General features: G+C 39.0%; 1 protein-coding gene across 1 annotated transcript in view; it reads right to left on the bottom strand.

Moving 5' to 3' along the window:
- The window catches only part of PEPD (peptidase D), a gene marked incomplete at both ends in the record, with an annotated part of 168936 nt that overhangs the window by 96223 nt on the left and 53322 nt on the right, over window positions 1-19391 (bottom strand). The window contains 5 exons of the mRNA XM_079541307.1: window positions 1492-1553; window positions 3191-3238; window positions 5527-5590; window positions 17445-17572; window positions 18819-19002. Coding sequence (XP_079397433.1) covers window positions 1492-1553; window positions 3191-3238; window positions 5527-5590; window positions 17445-17572; window positions 18819-19002 — 486 coding nt within the window. The remainder of the gene's footprint in view (window positions 1-1491; window positions 1554-3190; window positions 3239-5526; window positions 5591-17444; window positions 17573-18818; window positions 19003-19391) is intronic.

Genomic DNA, 19391 nt, shown 5'->3' with positions numbered 1-19391 from the left:
CCTTACAAGCGTAGCTGCACTCCAGTCAGAGCAAACCAAATGTGTTCACCACAAACTACTGAGAAAATATCATGAATCCCTTCAAGTGCTGTGGGACATACACTGTATCAATATCACAAGTCAATCAACAACGTATCAAACTGAATGACTTTCTGTGTTAATGCTGATAGTAATACAACATGTTAATAATAAAGCTCCAGTGTTTCAGTAGAATTCAGAAGGAAAAAGGAATGCAGACCTTTAATCATCATTCCTTAAATAGTTACTTCTAGGGCTATCAAGTGTTTATATTGCACATGGAGATTTCTCAAATAAAACTGAAGGCATCTCTCCACGTCTATTCTGGAGTTCATTTGCACATAGAGAGCATAAGATAAATGAGTATCTACTTGATCAAAGCAACAGAAAAGAAAGGGCACCAAATATTAATTCAAAATGACTCGATTCCGTTTTGAAGTAGTTCGGATTTTACTGATTGGGCAGCAAAAGATACTTAAATGTCTGCTAGCATGGTCTCCAATAACCTTCACAATCAGAAAGTTTCCATTTAGGTTGTGGAGGGGAAAACAAAGTAATTGTGAGATCAGATTTCACTTCACATGACAGAGAAAGCACTATTTGAGAACACATGCTATCTGACTACACAAATGACTGCTAAGAACTGTAATACATTCTGTGTTCTGCAATTATCTGTGCAGAATTAATGTGCTGTGGGCAGAGGTGGATGGAGAAAAATACAGCAGGGTGACCGTGAGTCAAGGACTACAAGAAAGGCCACTTAACATCTCAGCACATGTACTCCTTTCAGCAGGTTTTTCAATGAGAAGTTTGTTTCTTTCCTACCATATGCTTGAGATTTAATGGAAAATGATTTCATTTTAGGACATTAAAACAAAACACCAGTTGCATTTCCTTCAAAATTAAGGCTACCATCCTGCTTCTCAGAGCAGTCTGTAACGCATTTTTATTAACAGCCTTTTCAAAATACTTTCGGTAGATGGACCAGTAACCAAGCTTCATAAAAATACAATATCAAGGGACACTCCAAGGACATGTCAAGGCATCTTTTATGTTGCATTTGTTACAACTTCCTAGAAAAATGTACATACCAGAATTCCTAATATCTACCTGAAGGAAATCACTAAAAGAAAGAGGCTGCTCATAAAAATCCCATTTTCTGAAATCTGAAAATCGAGTATTCCATCTCTGAAAGTGGGAATAAAAGTCGCAGTCTGCGTGGTTGTAGTAACTTAGGCCAAACATCAAGGAAGGAAAACACTGGATCATCTCAGTTGCAAAAGAGTTCTCCAATCTCTCCCCCCCTCCACCCAACTGTATTTCAGATCATTAGAAGCATGTCAAAAGTTCAATTTGCCATTCAACATCCTGCCACTATGAAAAATATCATTTAATGTGAAACATAAGATGAATTCAACATAACCTAAAAAAAAAAAAAACAAAAAAAAAAAAACCCTAAAAAAATTTACTTACTGGCTAATTCCCTCAAATGAAGCTTCTTTGGAGATACTCCCACTATCAGTGTTAACACCACGCTGGAAGGGGAAAAAAAATTAAAATGACTGTGATTGTCAGTCAAATACAAGTATTTACAAGTTAAATCATGCAGGAAGCCTAACAGCAGTAAATCTCTGGGAAAACATATATGGTTACTTGAATCACTATTACAAAAAAGGAAAAAAAAAAAAAAAAAAGATAGCCTATTTGTTTAAATGCAGACCAATATAAGAAATATATTCATTTCAAAGGAGACCAACATATAACTCAGGCTAGGATCTGCTGCTTAGGAAAATGGTAGGCCTGGATTTCCAGTTCCCTTTAGTTTTGAAAGGAGCTGAGAGACCTACATAACAACAAAGGGCAAGAGAATAACAACGAACCAAGGTTTCTTCTAAAGTAGTTTAATTTTAAAAGAAATGATTCTGCAATGCCTTGGCAATGCTTACTATTTAAATCAGCATGCTGCTGTCTCCCCATAGTTTTCCATTCAAGCAAGTAGCATAAGCATGAGGATTTTGGCTGCTATACAGCAGATGAACATTTCTGACATGCATATGGGAAACCCTGTGGAGCAGCATTACAGTTCTGTATTTAGAATGAAACCACAGGAGGAGAGGACCCAGCCTCCCTTCAGCCAACATTCAGAGAAGTGCTCTTTCCTTCTCTGTAAATTTCATCATAGCAGTGGGAGGAATGTGAAAGCATCACAGCTCCATTCTCCCAGCCAAAAAATTTGTTAAAATTCCCTGTTACAATGGACTACTCACAGAGAGACAACTAATTAACAACTTGACGTGCGGAAATGCACATAAAGAGTCCAAGATGAACAAATAAGCCCTTTTCAGTCATTCCTCTGAAACATTATAAAAGAAAGCTATTGTTTCATCTTTTTAATATTTATATTAACAATGAAAGAAAGACTGAGGATTATACTTAGGACCAAAATGGATAAAAAGATGAGATCTCACGCTATGTGACTGTGTAAGGAAGAATATTTTTTAAGACTCATCTGGCAACTATCATGGGAAAACAAGAAATCCAGGAGCTGCCACTGCATTTGCTGTAAGGAAAGCTCAATGTCTGCAAATCATTTCTTACATAGACTGGAGACAACAAAGCAGATACTGTTAGCAATGAGAGAGGTCTACAAAATATTTGTCACAAAAAGAAGCTGGGAAAGAGGTGACAGGGAAGAATCAACAAGCGGAGGTAAAGCCTGCAAGCTGATTTTACTTCCAGAGCAACCTCCAGTTGGCAGGCATTCAATCACATCCTCCTTGCAGAATTTGTTTTTACCAAACCATCCCATGAAGAATCCCCTTTTACAGAATTCCCACAGAAAAGCCCGACGCGGCCAGAGCAACAGCAGAAAGACACAGAGTTCAGAGTCATTCTATAAAGGCTAAAAGATAGCAAGGCCAACTCTGGGCAAGATTGTCAAGTTTCACCAGAACACAGGCAAAGCTTTCCAGACTATAGGCTGGAAAGACACAAGTCAAAAAAAACCACAAGGTATGGTGGAGCCAGAATAGTTTAAAATGGACGGACAGCCTCAAATTTCACAAGTATGAGGAAGGAAACATATAGGGGGAATGTCAGAGTAAAGAAATACTTAATGTGATCCCCTTTGTTGAAGGTAATGATAATCAATCTTCAGAATACTGCTACTCACCAAAGTAAGCAGCACAGAAGGTTTCTTCGAAGCCAAGACACTGGATATCTAAAAGCAAGTTTGAGATTGCTGTCATTTTTTATTTTTCTTCTTCACAATCACTGCTAACTATTTCATCAAAATTCTCTGTGTGAGACTAAACGATTAGGAAATACAAAACTGTTTTGATACTTCTCATATATTGTACTTATACACAACACTTGCAATAAGAGCCAGTAGATGACAAAATATTTTGAGAACAGACGTTACTTATGCTTCTGGTGCCCTTCAAATACATAAACAACAACTGTATCTTAAGGTTGCTCTATCAAAAAAGTTATTCCAATCAGAAAATAACTCAATTGCATTCAATTAGCATTTTTCCTCCTTCAGTATTCCATGCCACACCATTAGCAACACAAAAAACTGGTCTCTTCAAAGTACTTATTGAAGTTTTGGGTTTGTTTCCAAGGCTAGAGAACTTTTTTTTAACAGTTTAATCTCCTCAAATGTCAGAGAACTAATGAGGAATGTGCAGTACTCACGAGGTAACTAACTTGGCCTCTTCTCTGGAGAAAGAAAATTTAAATGCACAAGAAGATCTGAAATATTGTACAGCAGTGCTATTAAACAGATGTGCAGATATCTTCAGTGTTTGCTGTTCTATCATTTTTAAAACCAATAAACACTCAGTATAAATTAAAATTCTTTAATCTTAATGGCTCTTGGCTCTTTGTTCATAAAAATATCAGTATTTTTAAACACTTTGTCTTTTGGTTGCAACTACATTTAGATAGAAATAAAAAAATATAATATATAACTGTAAGGTTAAAAAAAAGAAAAATAAAAATTGATTCCTGCTCTAATCCTCTGGATTAAAATCCTTGGGATTGTGAAGAGCTGGGCTTCCAAAGCTGCTGTAGAAAGGTGGGCAATGAATTATACATCTCTTCAGACAATGAACAGATGACATAATTCCATACAGCACAGTTCCACTAACTTTAGAATGGCTGAACAGCATACTAATTGTAGTAATAAAATAAAGCATATTGCATTGAGATATAAAAATAACATTTCCATATTTTATTTCTTTTCAAAATGGAATGTGAGGATTACATACTTACACAGATGGGTTACTTGTTGACATAAAATCATCCTCTAAAAATGTCCCTAGTGTTCTGACGGTGGAAAACCATTTCCTTTGCAAATCAGGCAAAAGCAAGACAGAACCTTAGGTAGCTAAACAGTTAAGCAGGCTTCAGCTGCTTCTAACTTCAATCCACACAGCCCAGGTGAAAAAAGGCCTATAAGCTACTAACTTACCTGTTCACATAATGAATTCTTTTTCTCATCAACAAGCTGTCTAAGCATTTGTTGATGGAAAACAACTGAAGTGACCCAAAATTAATGTTGCAGATGTGGGTTTGTTTCTTTTCAAGGAAGACATGCATTTTCCACTGGCCATTTTCACTGTATGGCAGAGGGGTGTCTACTCTACACGCAATTACAACTCGCAACACAAAGCAACTTCTGCACAGCTTCCTCAACCTCAAACTTCACTTCATAACCAGAATCATTATGAAAATGAAAGGAAGCATCCCCACAGCTGATTAGAGCAGAGTTTTGTATCTTGTGAGTTAGTCAGTGTTCTGCAGGGACAGAAATATCAGATTCTTCTTTTTCAAGCCACACGCCATGAAAATCAACCACAGAGCTGGCAGGAATACCGCCCTCATCCTGCCCTCATCCTGCTGAGCCTGCCTACCAGAAAAAAAAAAAAGATGCCTGGCCAGGTACCTAAGTATATAAACATCTGCTCAAAAATAAAGTGAGAAATCTGATTAAGAGAGCCTCACTTGCATTTAAAATTAAAAATATAGCTGTTTATTCAAATATTAGAATAATTCAACATAAATTAAGAGCAAAGCTGGCAGCCATTCCTCATAGCTCTTTGGAGGCTCTCAGTCAGAGTTAGGACACACGATCTTAATAACAGCAATCTCCTTCAAACCTTCAAGGTATTGAAAAAAGTGTACTTAGCAAATGTTTCTGTTAGATAAAGATACAAACTGACAGTTTGCATGAAGCCCACGTGTCTGTGAGACAGTCTTTGGATTAAGACCATGGAGTTCAGCCCAAATTGGCAGCCCCTTCTCCCTTTCTTTTAAAATGTGTGAATGCTTCGTAAGAATGAAGGACACTTCCCAGTAATTTAAAAGCAAAAAACACACACACAAAAAAAAAAAAAAAAAAAAACCAAAACACCACAGCCTCACAGGTCAGGAGATACGCAGTAAGCAGTGCAGCAAAATCACTGCCACATATTAACTCTGTATTCATAGATGCAGACAACTCACCTCATTCACATAGTGGACTTCATCCACAGCATACTTTTCCTTGAAGTGTTCAGTGGGGTGAATCCTTTGGGAAACAAGAGAAAGAAACATTTCATTTTGTTACATTTAATATTCAAGGCCACAGATGGGGAAAAAAAAAAAAAAAAAAAAAAGCCCTCTACTATCAGAACATTAGATCACATATAAGGAATACTTTAATGTTCTTATCCTTGATTCAATTTCTCAAAAGAGTAGATTGCAGATAAAGTTACCACAGTTACAAAATCACTGTGCTTTAACTCTGTCCATGCTTGATACTCATATTCCAACCATCTCCTCCTGAAGTAAACACTGTGGGCTTTTTTTCCTCCCCTACATCCACCTATTTGCTCCACAGAAGACAGTTTTGTTAGAAGAGTTTTACCATGCCATTTGTTTGCAGTCTTCCAACCCACCAGATGGTGGAAGGATGCTGAAAAACAGCAACAAGCCAGCTCACCTTGTGTTATATTTGAAGAATGAACAAAATATTCACCTTCTGCTCTGGTGGAGCAGGAGCTTCTTCCCTGCTGCAAGCCCACCAACATGAGCACGAGGCAGCCTGAGGACCACCAGGAAGTGCTCTGCAGCCTTTCCTCCCCAGCACCCCAGAGCTCCAGGCATGTGTGACTTTAATATCCCAGAAACATCATGAACAGATTTAGCACTTCCTATTTTTGTTCTCTTTCAGTTTCAACCCATTTATCTGGTATCAGAAGGATCCCAACTGTAAAACCACCTAATTTACAGCCAATTTATGGTACTGTGTGTTCTATAGAGACATACTTCTGAAGTGCTATTTGCAATTACCTGTGAAGTCTGAATCTGAGAACTGTTTCTTGTCAATCAAGTATTAGTAAAAAGTATGCCCACAGATGTGTTAGATTTTACTCACTTCACTTAATGCTGTTTGTGTAAGAATAGGTCTCACTTCCATGATGCCAATAATAACGCTTCTGCCTTTTTCACCAAATGTTTTAAAACTCCTTTCCTTAGTTTGTTGCCTCCTCTAATTATGTGCTCTATAGTAAACTGCTACTAGTTTATTTCTTTGCTTATGTTTAGTATTAAAGCATTATTGATCCCATTCCAGCTGTGATCCCTCCAAAGACTCTTCTTACGAGCACCATCATTATTTCAAGGAACACAAGTAGCTCATCATCCTTTCAAGGCTAAGAAATTTTTCAGTACTTTGAGACAAAGAAAACAACAACTTCCCACGCTGCTCTGAGCCTCTGTTTATCCACCAGGTCAGCTACTGATGCCTCCACTGCACCTACTGATACACAACCAAGTCTCTCTCAGATACGTACCCCCTTGCTGGTCTTCCTGCTGCCTCAAAGCAGAAGACAGCAAACTTTTAGTAGGAACCACAGAGATTTTTCAGCTCTTCTCTGAAGCACTTAAGGCTTTGCCTCGCTTCTCTCTTCACCCATTTAGCACCTCTGACTAGATGGTAAAACAAATTCACATACACTTCCCACAGACTGCCATCCTCCACTCACCCCATGGGAGCCACCATGCTGCAGCAATGAAGGCACATCTCCCCATGGGTCACTGGGAAGCTTGCTGAGAGCCACCTTTTGCAGAATTAGACTGGCAGAATGAAACAAATACACATGGAAGCTTGTGTTTAAGTGAAAAAAAAAAAAAAAAAAAAAGCCTGCACTGTCACACGGAAAAGCGGGGAAGACGACTTGTTTTGCCTGTGGAGAAAGGGGAGCAAAGATGATCTCCACTGAGCCCTTTCTGCACTCTATTTCATCTCATGTGCTGCTGCTTTCTGTCCCAACACTGGGACTCCTTACTATCTCTTCCTGCAGTTTAGTTTCTAAAACCTTCTCCACTCCTTGCTTCACACACACAGCTCACGTTGCACACAGGCACGCTCAGCTCAAAGGCAATTTCTACCAGGGTAACTGTAATGATGAGCAACACAAGTTGGTTCCCAGCTGGGTAAGAATCTAGGAGAATCCCTTATGCACCACCGTAAAAATGAACTGGTGCAGCTTCTTAGCAGAGACAAGGTCCAGTATTCATTTTTCCACACAATTTAAATGCACAATAGGTTTGAGTTCATCACTGACCACCACTGTTACAAGGGATGATACCTTCCGCAGAATGACCACTGGCCTCGTGAAAAATTGGAGAGTATACTCAATTTTGATAATTGCAAGTACATTTGATGCTTTACAAAGATTAGGAGCACTTGCCTCTAAAAATGACTTTCAGGCAGGTAGGATAAGTTAATTTGTTACAATTTTTCCATTTGGTTTTGTCTTTTGTAACACTGCTATGGGCTGCCACTTTCAAAATTCTGATTAATCACTGCAGAGACTACAAGCAAAAACTCTACAGAAGTCATAAATTAATTAGAAAGAATTACCCAAGTGGAAGACACGATCCCAAATATTACTGAATCACATATTTCATTGCCTATTAAAAAAAAATTAACTTTTGTAACGTGACGTGAGCTGAAGTACTACCCTATTTTTTGCAGAATTCTGGGGGACAAAAGTGTGTAAAAACATTTATTTTTACTGTACTTTTATAACTCCAGCCTCCAAATACTCATGTTCATTACAAATCTCAATAGTTGGCCTCCAGAACAGCAGAAATCACCATTTCATGTCACATAGAAATACAAAATTCCAAACTTCTCAAAGCACACCATGCCCACGTACCTGCCACACAAGGAGCCACCCAAAAATTTGGCTTCTCATAGCCTGGGACAGTCAGAAAGGAAGAATCACTTCAGAGACTTCAAGTTTATTCTAAACTTTGCCATTTGGTTCAGCTACATTCACAGCAGTATGGAACATGGTTTAGTTAGATATCAGGAGGAAGTGTTTCACACAGAGGGTGGTGGCACACAGGAACAGGTTGCCCAAGGAGGCTGTGGATGCCCAATCCCTGGAGGCATTCAAGGTCAGGCTGGATGTGGCTCTGGGCAGCCTGGTCTGGTGGCTGGCAACCCTGCACATGGCAGGGGGTTTTAAATGAGATGATCGTTGTGGTCCTTTTCAACCCAGGCCATCCTGTGATTCCGTGGCTTAAACACCAAGACGCTCAAACAGTCACCAGCAAATCACGTCAGTGCAGGCTGAGCTGCCAGCGTGACAGACCGCAGTGTTATGACTGGCTCCCTTTCAACACAATCCTTTGGAAAGAAATACTGACTCCTCTGTTTATCCACCAGTAAGATAAACAGCTCTGACAGCTTATCTATAAATAAAAACAGAACATATATTTTTAACCTTTTATACTTTTGGACAAAATTCAAACCTCAATTTTTTAGTAACGTTTTGTTAACCAAACTGTCTTTCCAGCCAACAACAACTCGGTCATGTTGTCTAAAACTGTTTTACGTCTGTTGTTCATTACACTGCACAGTAATTCATGGCAGCAAATGTTAAGACTCTACACATTTGATGCCACTGCTAGGATTCCAATGACTCGGGAGCACAACACCAACACAATAAAAGAGTTTTAGTTTTCCGAACTGCCTTCAGAAGAGAGGTACAAATGAGATGATCTACATCACAAATACCAAACAAAAACTGTGAGTAGAATTTGTAATGGCTGATAAGTGATCCTGAAAGAACGGCACAAAAAGCAACTGCTAAGAGATTTGTAACTTATACATTCACATTTCTTCTCTTTCACATCTAAATATTCTTCCAGACGATATTTAATAGACAACAGCTTTTTCTTACTGATTGCTTTTATTCAGATTTTTTGCATGCTTTAGGACATGTTTTCAGTGCTCTTCTACAGCAGATCAGCTCCAAAAGGAAATTCAGATTTTTCTGAAGTGACTCAATTTAACTTATCATTTCAGTTGGAATTCTAATTCAAGACTGATTATCTCTTTTCAGAGAGTAGGACAAGAGATTAAGAACACTTTTTTCCCCATGACAAATAGTACATTCATTGCAAAAAGGTGAGAAATTCTAGCTGGGGACAACTTCAGAATGTTTTCTACAGAGACATATATTTTACAAAGAATAGAAAATTTGAAATTGGGATGCAAAGGAATTTTTACTTGTAACCATCCATGTTTGTTTTTCTGAAAATATTAACTGTATTCTACCACATTTAGTGCATAGAGGCTGAGTAATGTGGGTGGTTTTTTGTTTTCTTCCTTGTATTAAGGCTGTAACCAAATTTATGGTGCATAAACCAATAGAGAATCTGGCTATGTCTGAATTCCTTTGTGGGTACAGCAACCACAACAGGCTGACACAAATACTTGATTCTTTTCATTCTACAGAGTCCACTGAACTGTACGGTCCCTTTCACACTACTGTCTTAATGCCATGGCTATTTTCACGTACCTTACACTTCCTAATGAGCCTGCAAGCAACTCAGACTATAAAAGGCAGGAGAGATCAGAATAAGTACACTTTTGATTTCAGTGTGATTTCTAGAAGGTTTGATTTTCAGGCATCTGATATTGTTACATACCCTGCTGTTGGACTGTGCCAGCGAGATCTTCTCTCTGTTCCCTATTCCCATTCTTATAACAAGCTGGAGAGCCCCACAGTTAGCTCTTTTAAAACACCTGGACAAAAACATTACCTTTAGGACCAATTCAACTTTCTTCAGGCTTCATTAGTGGAAGAGAAAATAGTTAATCACCACAGCTTTGTGATTCTACACTTGTTTTTCTCAAAGCCAGAAAGAAAGAAAATACCTTACTGAACACCTGCAGACATAACGCTGCAGAAGCAGCAGCTGCACCATTTCTATTCATTAGCAATTGTCTGAATGACAAATATATGTCTGAATGACAACTGCCAGTTCTTCCTCTTCCATTCGGTATCAATCCCTTGCCCTGTCCATTGTCACCTCACCCACTCAGGATCATTCAGAGCTCCCTATTTGTTCTCTTCTTCAGTTTGTCTACACCAGCAGAACCATCAGCGTTAGAAGTTATATGCTTATTTATCAATTACAAAAATTGCTTCCACCTTTCTATGTGCTTCACATCTACACAAGTTACGATGAACATTCAATATGAAGATTTGAATGGTTTTACAGAGTTCCTTACTTCTCACAACTGGCATTGTCTTTGTTCTGAAGCTATTCTGAAAGAACAGCATCTTACTGCACCATCACATCACAAATGAAAGCAACAGATATACACTAAAGTTGGCTCCAATGCAAAAGAAAGATGCTAATGTCAGTAACCATTTTGTGAGGATCTCTTAGCATCTCAAAGGGGAAGTCAGTAAACACTGACACAAAGCAATACAAGTCAGACTAAAGACAATTTCTCAGTCCTTACTAGAAAGGAAGTAAAACAAAGTGAAAGTTTCAAGAAAACTCCATAAAAAGGTTAAGACAAATAGAAATGCATCAGCAAAGTAAACAAAGTAAAGGTGAAGGAGGAAAAGGAATACAAAAGCAGTGTTTTCATGCTGTCAGAATTTCAACAGGTTCCCTCCTCATAACAATATCATCACATTAACAGATGGCAAAACATTAACCAAACAAGAGGGTGTCAAGAACTGCTAGAAAGAACACAGGAGGCTCTGCAAGATACAAGCAGATGTCCCTGACTTTGTCCAAAAAAATGCAATCACCTCTACATGCCAAAGGAATTCCTCTACTGCAAACGAGAAGATTAAAAGACATGAAGTGAGGTATGAATGAGAGCAGCAGTGACGGTTAGTCCCTTCCCACATTTACCTACATTTCAGTTTTATGCTTTGAAATACAGAAGTATCTGCATACATGCAGCCTTCTTGTCCTTGCTACCTCTGTATACAGCACAGAGCAAGACGGATTTTGAAAAAAAGAGGAATTTAAAAGAAATTAACAAAGAAGTTTCTGATGCCCCCGGCAGCAGCACCAAGGCCAAGGATTCTGACACTCAGAGCTCCAGCACGCTGCACAGGAAAAGGGGTACACAGCAAATAAAACAGAGCAAATAGAACTCTTTTCACTCACATTTAGCTCTTAACATCAATGTTCATTACACTTCCCCCCATCTTATTTTACAAAAGAGTTGGTTTGGTTGGTTGGTTTTTTCACTTTCTGTACCCTTTCTCCTGACAAAGCTCAACATAGATGAGGCTCTTCCAAAGTTCTGCCTCAAAGACAGAGCGGGCTTGCAGAGACAGACACATCAAGGCTGGCAGCACATACAAACCAGACAGAGAACCATTAACAGCAACAGCTGGGAACACAATTTTGAAAGTGCAGGAATAGAAGCAGCACTGTAGATATTTTAACTGAGGTTTTTTTGCTTCCTCAAATCCTGGCCAAGAAGAAGCCAAGAGCTCCACGCTCAAACCGAGCTGCTGCACAGCAGAAGATGCAGTGGAGCTGCAGAGCCTTGTTGGAGCACGGCTGCACATTCCCTAAGGGCATTTCTTTTCCTGCAGTTTACCTTGCTGCCAGCAGCGTCCAAATCCTTGGGGAAAAAATAGATGGCTCATCAAAAGAGAACTTGAATTCTCTGATATCTCAAAGTGTTATCATGACTTTATACCACTGAACTTGATACTCCTGCTAATGCATTAATGAAATATAAAATAAGAGATGCATGCTGAGGGTTACTGACATTTTCCCTCTTACCACTGGCATGAAAAGTGCATAGGCAAGACTTTACTCTCTCATGCTGAGGTTTAAAGCCACATCTAAAAATCTCCAGAACAGTTTTTTAAGCAGATTTACTTAGAGCTTGTTCTATTTCTCAGTATACCTAAACGAAAAAGAAAACAAAGAAGCACTTTAACAAATACTACATCACTATCTTGCGCACCCAGTCAAAGGTGCACCCTGATCAAGACTGCACATCAATGGACTGATTTAAATTACTGTTACTTTTCTAAGGCATTCTCAGCAAGATATACAAATAAACACAGACATCTACATAGCAAAGCTTTTCAAAAATAATTACTGCAGTAAAAGTGCTAAAAACAGGACACATTTATCCAGGACTAACAAGGCTTGTAGAGAACTGAACACTGAGACAATGGCTAAACTGATAATTTGAGAAGTCAGAGCACTGGAGCAGCACTATTTAGAGAAAAACAATCATCAGTGAAGTGGCAAGCACAATCCAGACACTAATTACTCTACAGAAGTAATTTTTTATCCACAGAGAAATACCATAATAAATGAACAGGAGGCAAGAAATGGAAATCACTATACTATGGAGAGAAATGGAACCACGGAAAAAAAGCAGCATGGGAAATTACACAAGTTAGGCTTGTCAGTCAAAAGCAGGCAGCTTTACTGAACAGAGTTCTGCGAGGACTGAAAGGTAAAGCACCAGATGTACTGCCTGAATTACAGCAACGCATTTGATAAAAGTCACTCTAAAGGCTCTTGCACTCCAAAATCAACTCAGATTGGCTTTGGCTGGAGCACTATAATGTGACCTCAGAGCCAAAGACTGTTTATATTAAAAACTTGAAATGTCTAAATCAAAATAAATAAAAAGATGAGCCAGGAAACCCTCCAACTACAGCACTGAAAAGTGTCGTATGAATCTAGACTGAAGTTCTCAGAAGTTACAGCAATAAACAGCAACAGCCTGCAAGTCTTCATCAGTGAGACACCGCAAAGGCTGAAATCAGTTGTGACGGGACTCAGAAGCAGGACTGAATGCGTTCATGAGATCCACAGATGGCATTTGCAGGTGGCAACAAACCCTGCAGGTAAATTGCAATTGCTAGTTGGTGTGAAGAGGGAATAAGATGACCTAGAGGGATTTTGTTTTTTAAATTGCAAAATAAAAATTTAATGAGTAATGAAAAGGGATAAAAGGTGGGGAATGATCACACTTATAAGACATGGAAAATGAAAACATCAAATATATTTTAATTTAGAGAAAAAACGGCAAGAAAAAAAAAAAAACGGGATGACATGGCAGGGCTGTTCAGAGAATAAAATGCAAAACCCTTCTGAGAGTACACTACGTAGTACACAGCTTCAGAGCACGTTACTGAGAAAGGGGTCAGTGTACAGAGCAGCATTAAAACATCCAGCAAATGCCCCTCATTCCTGCAAAACCTGCACCTAGAGGCACCATTACAGTGGGTTAGTTTGTCCCTACAGCTCCCACATACAGCCCTCTACCTTTCCAGAGTTTCACCTGGCACAGATCGAGCTTCTTGTAGTGAAAGCTAGGGCTAATTAATGCATCAGCCCCAGCCACCATGATACAGCTAGATAACCACGGCATGCTGCACAATTCCATACTCACAGTTATTCAAAATACAGACACCACAAAATTTCAGACATCCTCATGCAGAAAAAGATGGAGAAAGCTTCTTAAAATCTAAGCTTCAACATTTCATGATAACATACAGTCTTCAGGAAAAAAAACTGTAAAGCTCAGGCAAGCTGAAAAACATTTTTACAAAACACTCAGGAAAAATTAAATGCACACTTAAGCACTTTTTCCAACAAGCAGCACAACTTACAGCTTTGCTGAACTCAGTCAAGTCTAATCACCAAAAGCAAGGGGTTGATTTGGATTATAATCTACTTCCTAAATGATGACAAAGTTTGAGAAACATCTTCATGAGGCCACTGGGGAAATACTAACATTGTTAAAGCTTTACATAGTGCTTCATTGCAACCCCAAAGTGCCAAGGTTCAATTTGTCATATAAAGGTAGTTTCCAATCAACTGTATGGAAAACTATACTTACAACCAATGCAACATTAGATTGATGTTGTTATATTTATCAATTAGCCAGCAGGGCTTCAAAGAAAACACAAGAAACTGCATACAAAGATTGCCCTGTCCTATGTAATATGTATTTCTAAAGTTTGAGCATGAAGGTGTTAAGTATTTTTCTGTTAAAAATATTCTTTACATGGCAGGGCAATTAAGTTATTTTGGCATCCACTCCACATAAAGCAGCTGCTGTACAGTATGTTTTACTTTATAAAATATCTTTAATCAGCACACTGACTAGTTCTGTCATTTATAATTAAGGTGGTAAATGGCAGGTGCAGCATTAATTAGTGAAATTGAAGTCTCTGTGCAAGACATGCAGTAATACCAACTCAGTGCTTCCGAGGAATCAAAACAACTGCTAACAGCTTTGTACCACAAACCTAGCTAGGTAAGGCTGTGCAAAAAGGGGCATCCACAATACAGTTACGCTTCCGAAGCCTTTATGGCCTCGTTTTACCACTTTAATTTCTTCAACTCTTCCTCCAAAATTAAGAAAAATATTTCAGAACAGCAAAGCCTTATCCTGTGAGCCATCCCTGCCAAAGCCTGCTGTAAACAATAGGCAGGATTGTGTGCAGAAGTAAAAATCAGTATGCGTGCAAAATGCCTCTCTTAGTTGTTAGCTGGAAAATCTCTGCAACTAGAACTGGGCTTGTCTGCCACTAGGAGAACTGCCCATGCTCAGCATTTAAGAACAGCTGACTTTCATTATTCCTTCCAAACGTGAAAGTAAGCCATCAGTCAAATGCATATCCTCACAATGATTCTGCAATTGCAACTTTAAGAGACATTTATTTGCTTGGGCTTGGATTTTTTTTTTTTTTTTTTTTTTTTTGAGAATATGTGCTGTCAAACTGTTGAGTTAAATCTCTCCTTCCTTTTAAAACTGCAGAGGTAATTTTAGCATGAAGGTCTTCTAAAGGTACCTGTACAGCTATTTGCAGATCTGACTGCAGATGCTCTAAAGAGATCCCACAGAGGAACAACACCTCCCAAGTGCTGGTTACCCTCAGCACTGCACCAGGAGCCCTGGCAGAGTGCAGCCCAGCAGTGCCATTGCCTCCTCTGCCCTCACCAACTGTGCTGGTGAGAGTTCTCAGACACCACATCAGCATACAAAGCTGCCTTCGCTGGTAAAAACTAGAGCAACTGGTGAGGCTAAAATAATTCCATTGTTCACAGTTTCACTTATAGTTTACAAGTCACCTCACATCCAACCAAATGTTCTCACTGGCACTCCATTGGTTTTGGCCAAACTAACACTGCAATTTGAAAGAAGCTCCACTTCTTCAATATTCAGTGGTAGAAAGGTTCACCTTTCTGACTGTCACAGTACCTTAGTGACACAGCCCAAAGGTACATCCTTCAGAAGTGAAAACACAAGGGTACACCACACAATACGCTCAGTAATACAGTACCAATAATACAGCACTTTCTGTGCTCACATGAAGAGAATCCATGTATTTCTGCTTAAACTCAAGTAGCAGATTCCCACAACAGTCTGAAACAGAATGCAACGCAGACATCGGACAAATCAACCCCACTCTGCATTAGAAGAAAGCTGCAGGCCCCACTAAAATAGCAGCCTTGCCAATATCATACAGGGCATTGCACAGATCCATGCTTCATTGATGTAAAAATGAAAGCTTCTTCAACAGGCACACAGTACCTTCCACATGCACAGAGAAAGCACCTGTAAGGAAATGGCAGTAGATCAACAGAGCACGGAAGGCAAACATTATTCCTCCACTGCTACTTTTGACTTAAAACTGATTCTTCTGGGAAGGAACACAACCCCAAGCTGTGTGCAGCGCTCCCTGCCAACTAACTTCTAAAGCAGAACTGCTACTGCCCCACAGATGAGTTATCCATACATCCTTCTGACAAGCAGCAAAATGTCACGGTCACAGCTGACCAAAGAAAAATGAAATCCAAACAGAGGGATGCAGGAAAGGCAAAGAGGGGAATTTAGAACAGGCATCTTTAGAAAGATGCTGGAAAATGATCATTATAATCCAGAAGAAATGACACAGTGACAATAAGCCATTTTCACCCAAACCAATAATTCCGTAAATGAATCAATAACGAGTGCCATGCAACAAATCAAAAAGGTTACCATATACAAACAACACAAGTTACTTAGAAATACAAAATAACGTGATTGAATTTCAAGAGCACATGGGTATGAAACAGCTGGGTATGAAACTAACAGCAAAGAACCGACGAGGAGGAAAAAGCCTTGTCTGCAAATGGGAACAACCTCCACTAGGGAATGGAGTTTAGAGCACAGGTGGGAGTTAAACAGAACTCACCCTCCCATACAGGTGCAGCTTTTAGCTGAAGTATTTCAGGGAGTAGTATTTGCATTTCAAAATGATCATAAACAATGTAAGTTCCAAGGCAGGTCTAAGGCAGTGATATTCATAGAAACTCTCTGAGAAGACAGCAGCCATGCCCTACCATATGGTCTAACACAGTTCAGCATATGGCACTGGTTACAATTGTTTTCCTCTTCCCAAAATTAGCATTAAAACGTAACTGATAGCTTCAATTAAAAGTAATCTGAGCTCAAAATATTAAATTAGAAGTAATCCAATAGTCTGAGTCCATGCAGACACACACACAGACAAAATTCCAGTTTGTTAATATAAATACAATTAAGATTCAGAAAGGAAATGAACATACACGTAAATTAATTCTCTCACTACTACAGCACTGAGCACATTTACTATGTAGGTAGAAAAACATACATTAAAAAAAGTCACATTCCCCAGTCAGTTTGTTCATCAAAAAAAGAAAAATTCAGAGTCAAAATGCCAAAGAGCCTAAATTATCTCCTCTCATTCAAAAAGCCTCGTTAACTAACAAGGCTGCATATTGCTAAAGCATCTCAAATAGCCTACTTCATTAATTAATTTCTTCTGTCTTAAGAGAAAACTTACACACTTCTTTATGGTTCAGTTTCCTTCCATCGATACCACGAGATTTGCGGGTTGCAATTCCATATATACTCTCTCCTGAACAGTGGTGGATTATTTGACATCATGTGATCAATATCAAAAGATCACATTTTGTATCACATAGACATGTCGTTGCAGTTCACACCATCTGATTAAAACCAGACAGCATTTGAGCTCTGCAGACAGTTGCATTAAACACACAGACGCATCTTAACACAGTTAAAAGGTATGCCTTACTTTCCCATCCAAACTGCATAACTTTCAGGGAGCAGAGGAACAAAAAGCATGGATCTTCCAGTATCAACATCTACTGTTCCAAAGCAGCCTGCTTCAGTTACTCCAAAAGTCCAGTGAAAGTAAGATTCCTAGGTTAAGACAAAATACATTTTTTAAAAAAAACAAAGTACTTGCTTCTACAAACAAGAAATACACCACAGTGCATACCCATCTGTACTTCCACATTTTTAGGGAGATCTATTTTACTTCTGGAGCAGAAGGAAGTGGTTTAGGTTTAAATCTTTTCAGACCAATTAGTTTTAAGTTTTAATAAATCTTTCTCTGGAAACAGTCAGAGATTAATAAGCTACCATAAGAAATACACAACAGTTAACTCGGCACGATAAAACACAGTCTTCCAGTCTAAAACTAAAGAATTAAGTATTGGGAAGAAATAATCATGTCACCAGGCAAAATCAGAGTGCAGACTCATTGGGCTGTAATGACGGAGTCCTGAAGCAAAGACCCGATCTCTCCAAGGGAATGGAGCTTCAATAGGAACAGCCCTTAGCCAAGGGTTATTTTAAAAACAATCAAACAACAAGATGCCAAACAATACAGAGATGAGTCTGGATGACGACAGGCATACACTCAACTGCACTGCAACTCCTCTAAAAGCAGACTAATAGTGAATTAAGATGCTATCTATGTTAGAACTTGGTGGTTTTGTTTCTTTAAAACATAGAACTGCTAAAATTAGTAAAACAAAAAGAATAAGTACTGCTGCAGCCATGCAAAGCAGAAAGCTTTCCAGTGGTATGTATCACCAAAGCACTGGAAGGGCAACTTTTCCAAAGACTGTGCTCAGCATGACATTAACACATTAAGTCCTCTCAGCAACAGGAGAACACATTGGTATTTAGAAAAGAGCCGAATTAGAGAAGACATGTAAATTCTGAGATATACCCTGGTACGTGGAAAAAACTACCTGCAAAATAGTGAACATGTGCTGAATACACTATTCTATGAATTAATTCAGTTTAGACCATTGCAACACATTTCATTACAGAAAGAAGGCAGCTCTTTGTTGTTGTTGTTTTGTGACAGACAAGACAAAAAAAGAAAGATATATTCAGTTACTGCCTTTAATATCATGCTAAACATTAGACAGTAGGGTCTGGAACAGGCTTAAGCCCCTCCATGTCACGTAAGGAGCCCATATAGCAAAGCCTTGAGAGAGTTCCTAAGATGAAGAGGCAACGTTACAAAGAAGCCTGTTTCAGTGAGCCAAAGCAATGCAAACATCTGAGATAGGGAAGAACAACGAAGCATAGTTTAAAATTCATGCAGCTCAAGAGGCAGTTTCTTGATTTGAAGCTTTGATTCAGCTCTCACCTGGCGAAACACAATACCAGTATCAGTGCAGTATCTCTGGGTTTCCTCTCCACCCTGAAGCAGAACAACTGAATTCTTCTGGACATCCTTATTCTGTCGCAGGCGATCACACAGTCGTCTTCTATTCAATGCAAAGAGTGCTACAGGCACCTTCAAGGTCTCATTTCCCAGCCAAAAAGAAGGTCTAGAAAAGACATATATATATATATATATATATATATTTTTTTTTTAATTAAAAGTTAATGGAAGGCAGAGTAGTCAGCACAATTTGGACACACCGCACTTGTTGCTTTAATTCAACTTCCTCTTCTCCACTAAACAAACAAGATTCTAAGTGCTCAAAGGAAAGAGATGCTGTATACACCAGTGTATATGCAGTCCTAGCTGCAAGCAGACATTGCTCACACTGGTACCTTGGAGCTACGGCCACAGAGCAGCACATTACACAGTAACACAAAAAGCAGACGCTAAAGCGATGACACTGCCGTCCAGCTGAGTAAGGGTAAAAGAGAAGGAAAGAAAGCAAGTCCTGCGTTACTGAAAACAGAAGTGAAAGGCCTCATTGCCCTGCAA

Source organism: Tetrao urogallus (genome assembly GCF_951394365.1).
Source record: "Tetrao urogallus genome assembly, chromosome: 12".
In the NCBI taxonomy this organism is placed as follows: Eukaryota; Metazoa; Chordata; class Aves; order Galliformes; family Phasianidae; genus Tetrao; species Tetrao urogallus.
The sequence above is the reverse complement of the archived record's forward strand: the minus strand, read 5'-3'. Positions and strand labels throughout refer to the sequence as shown.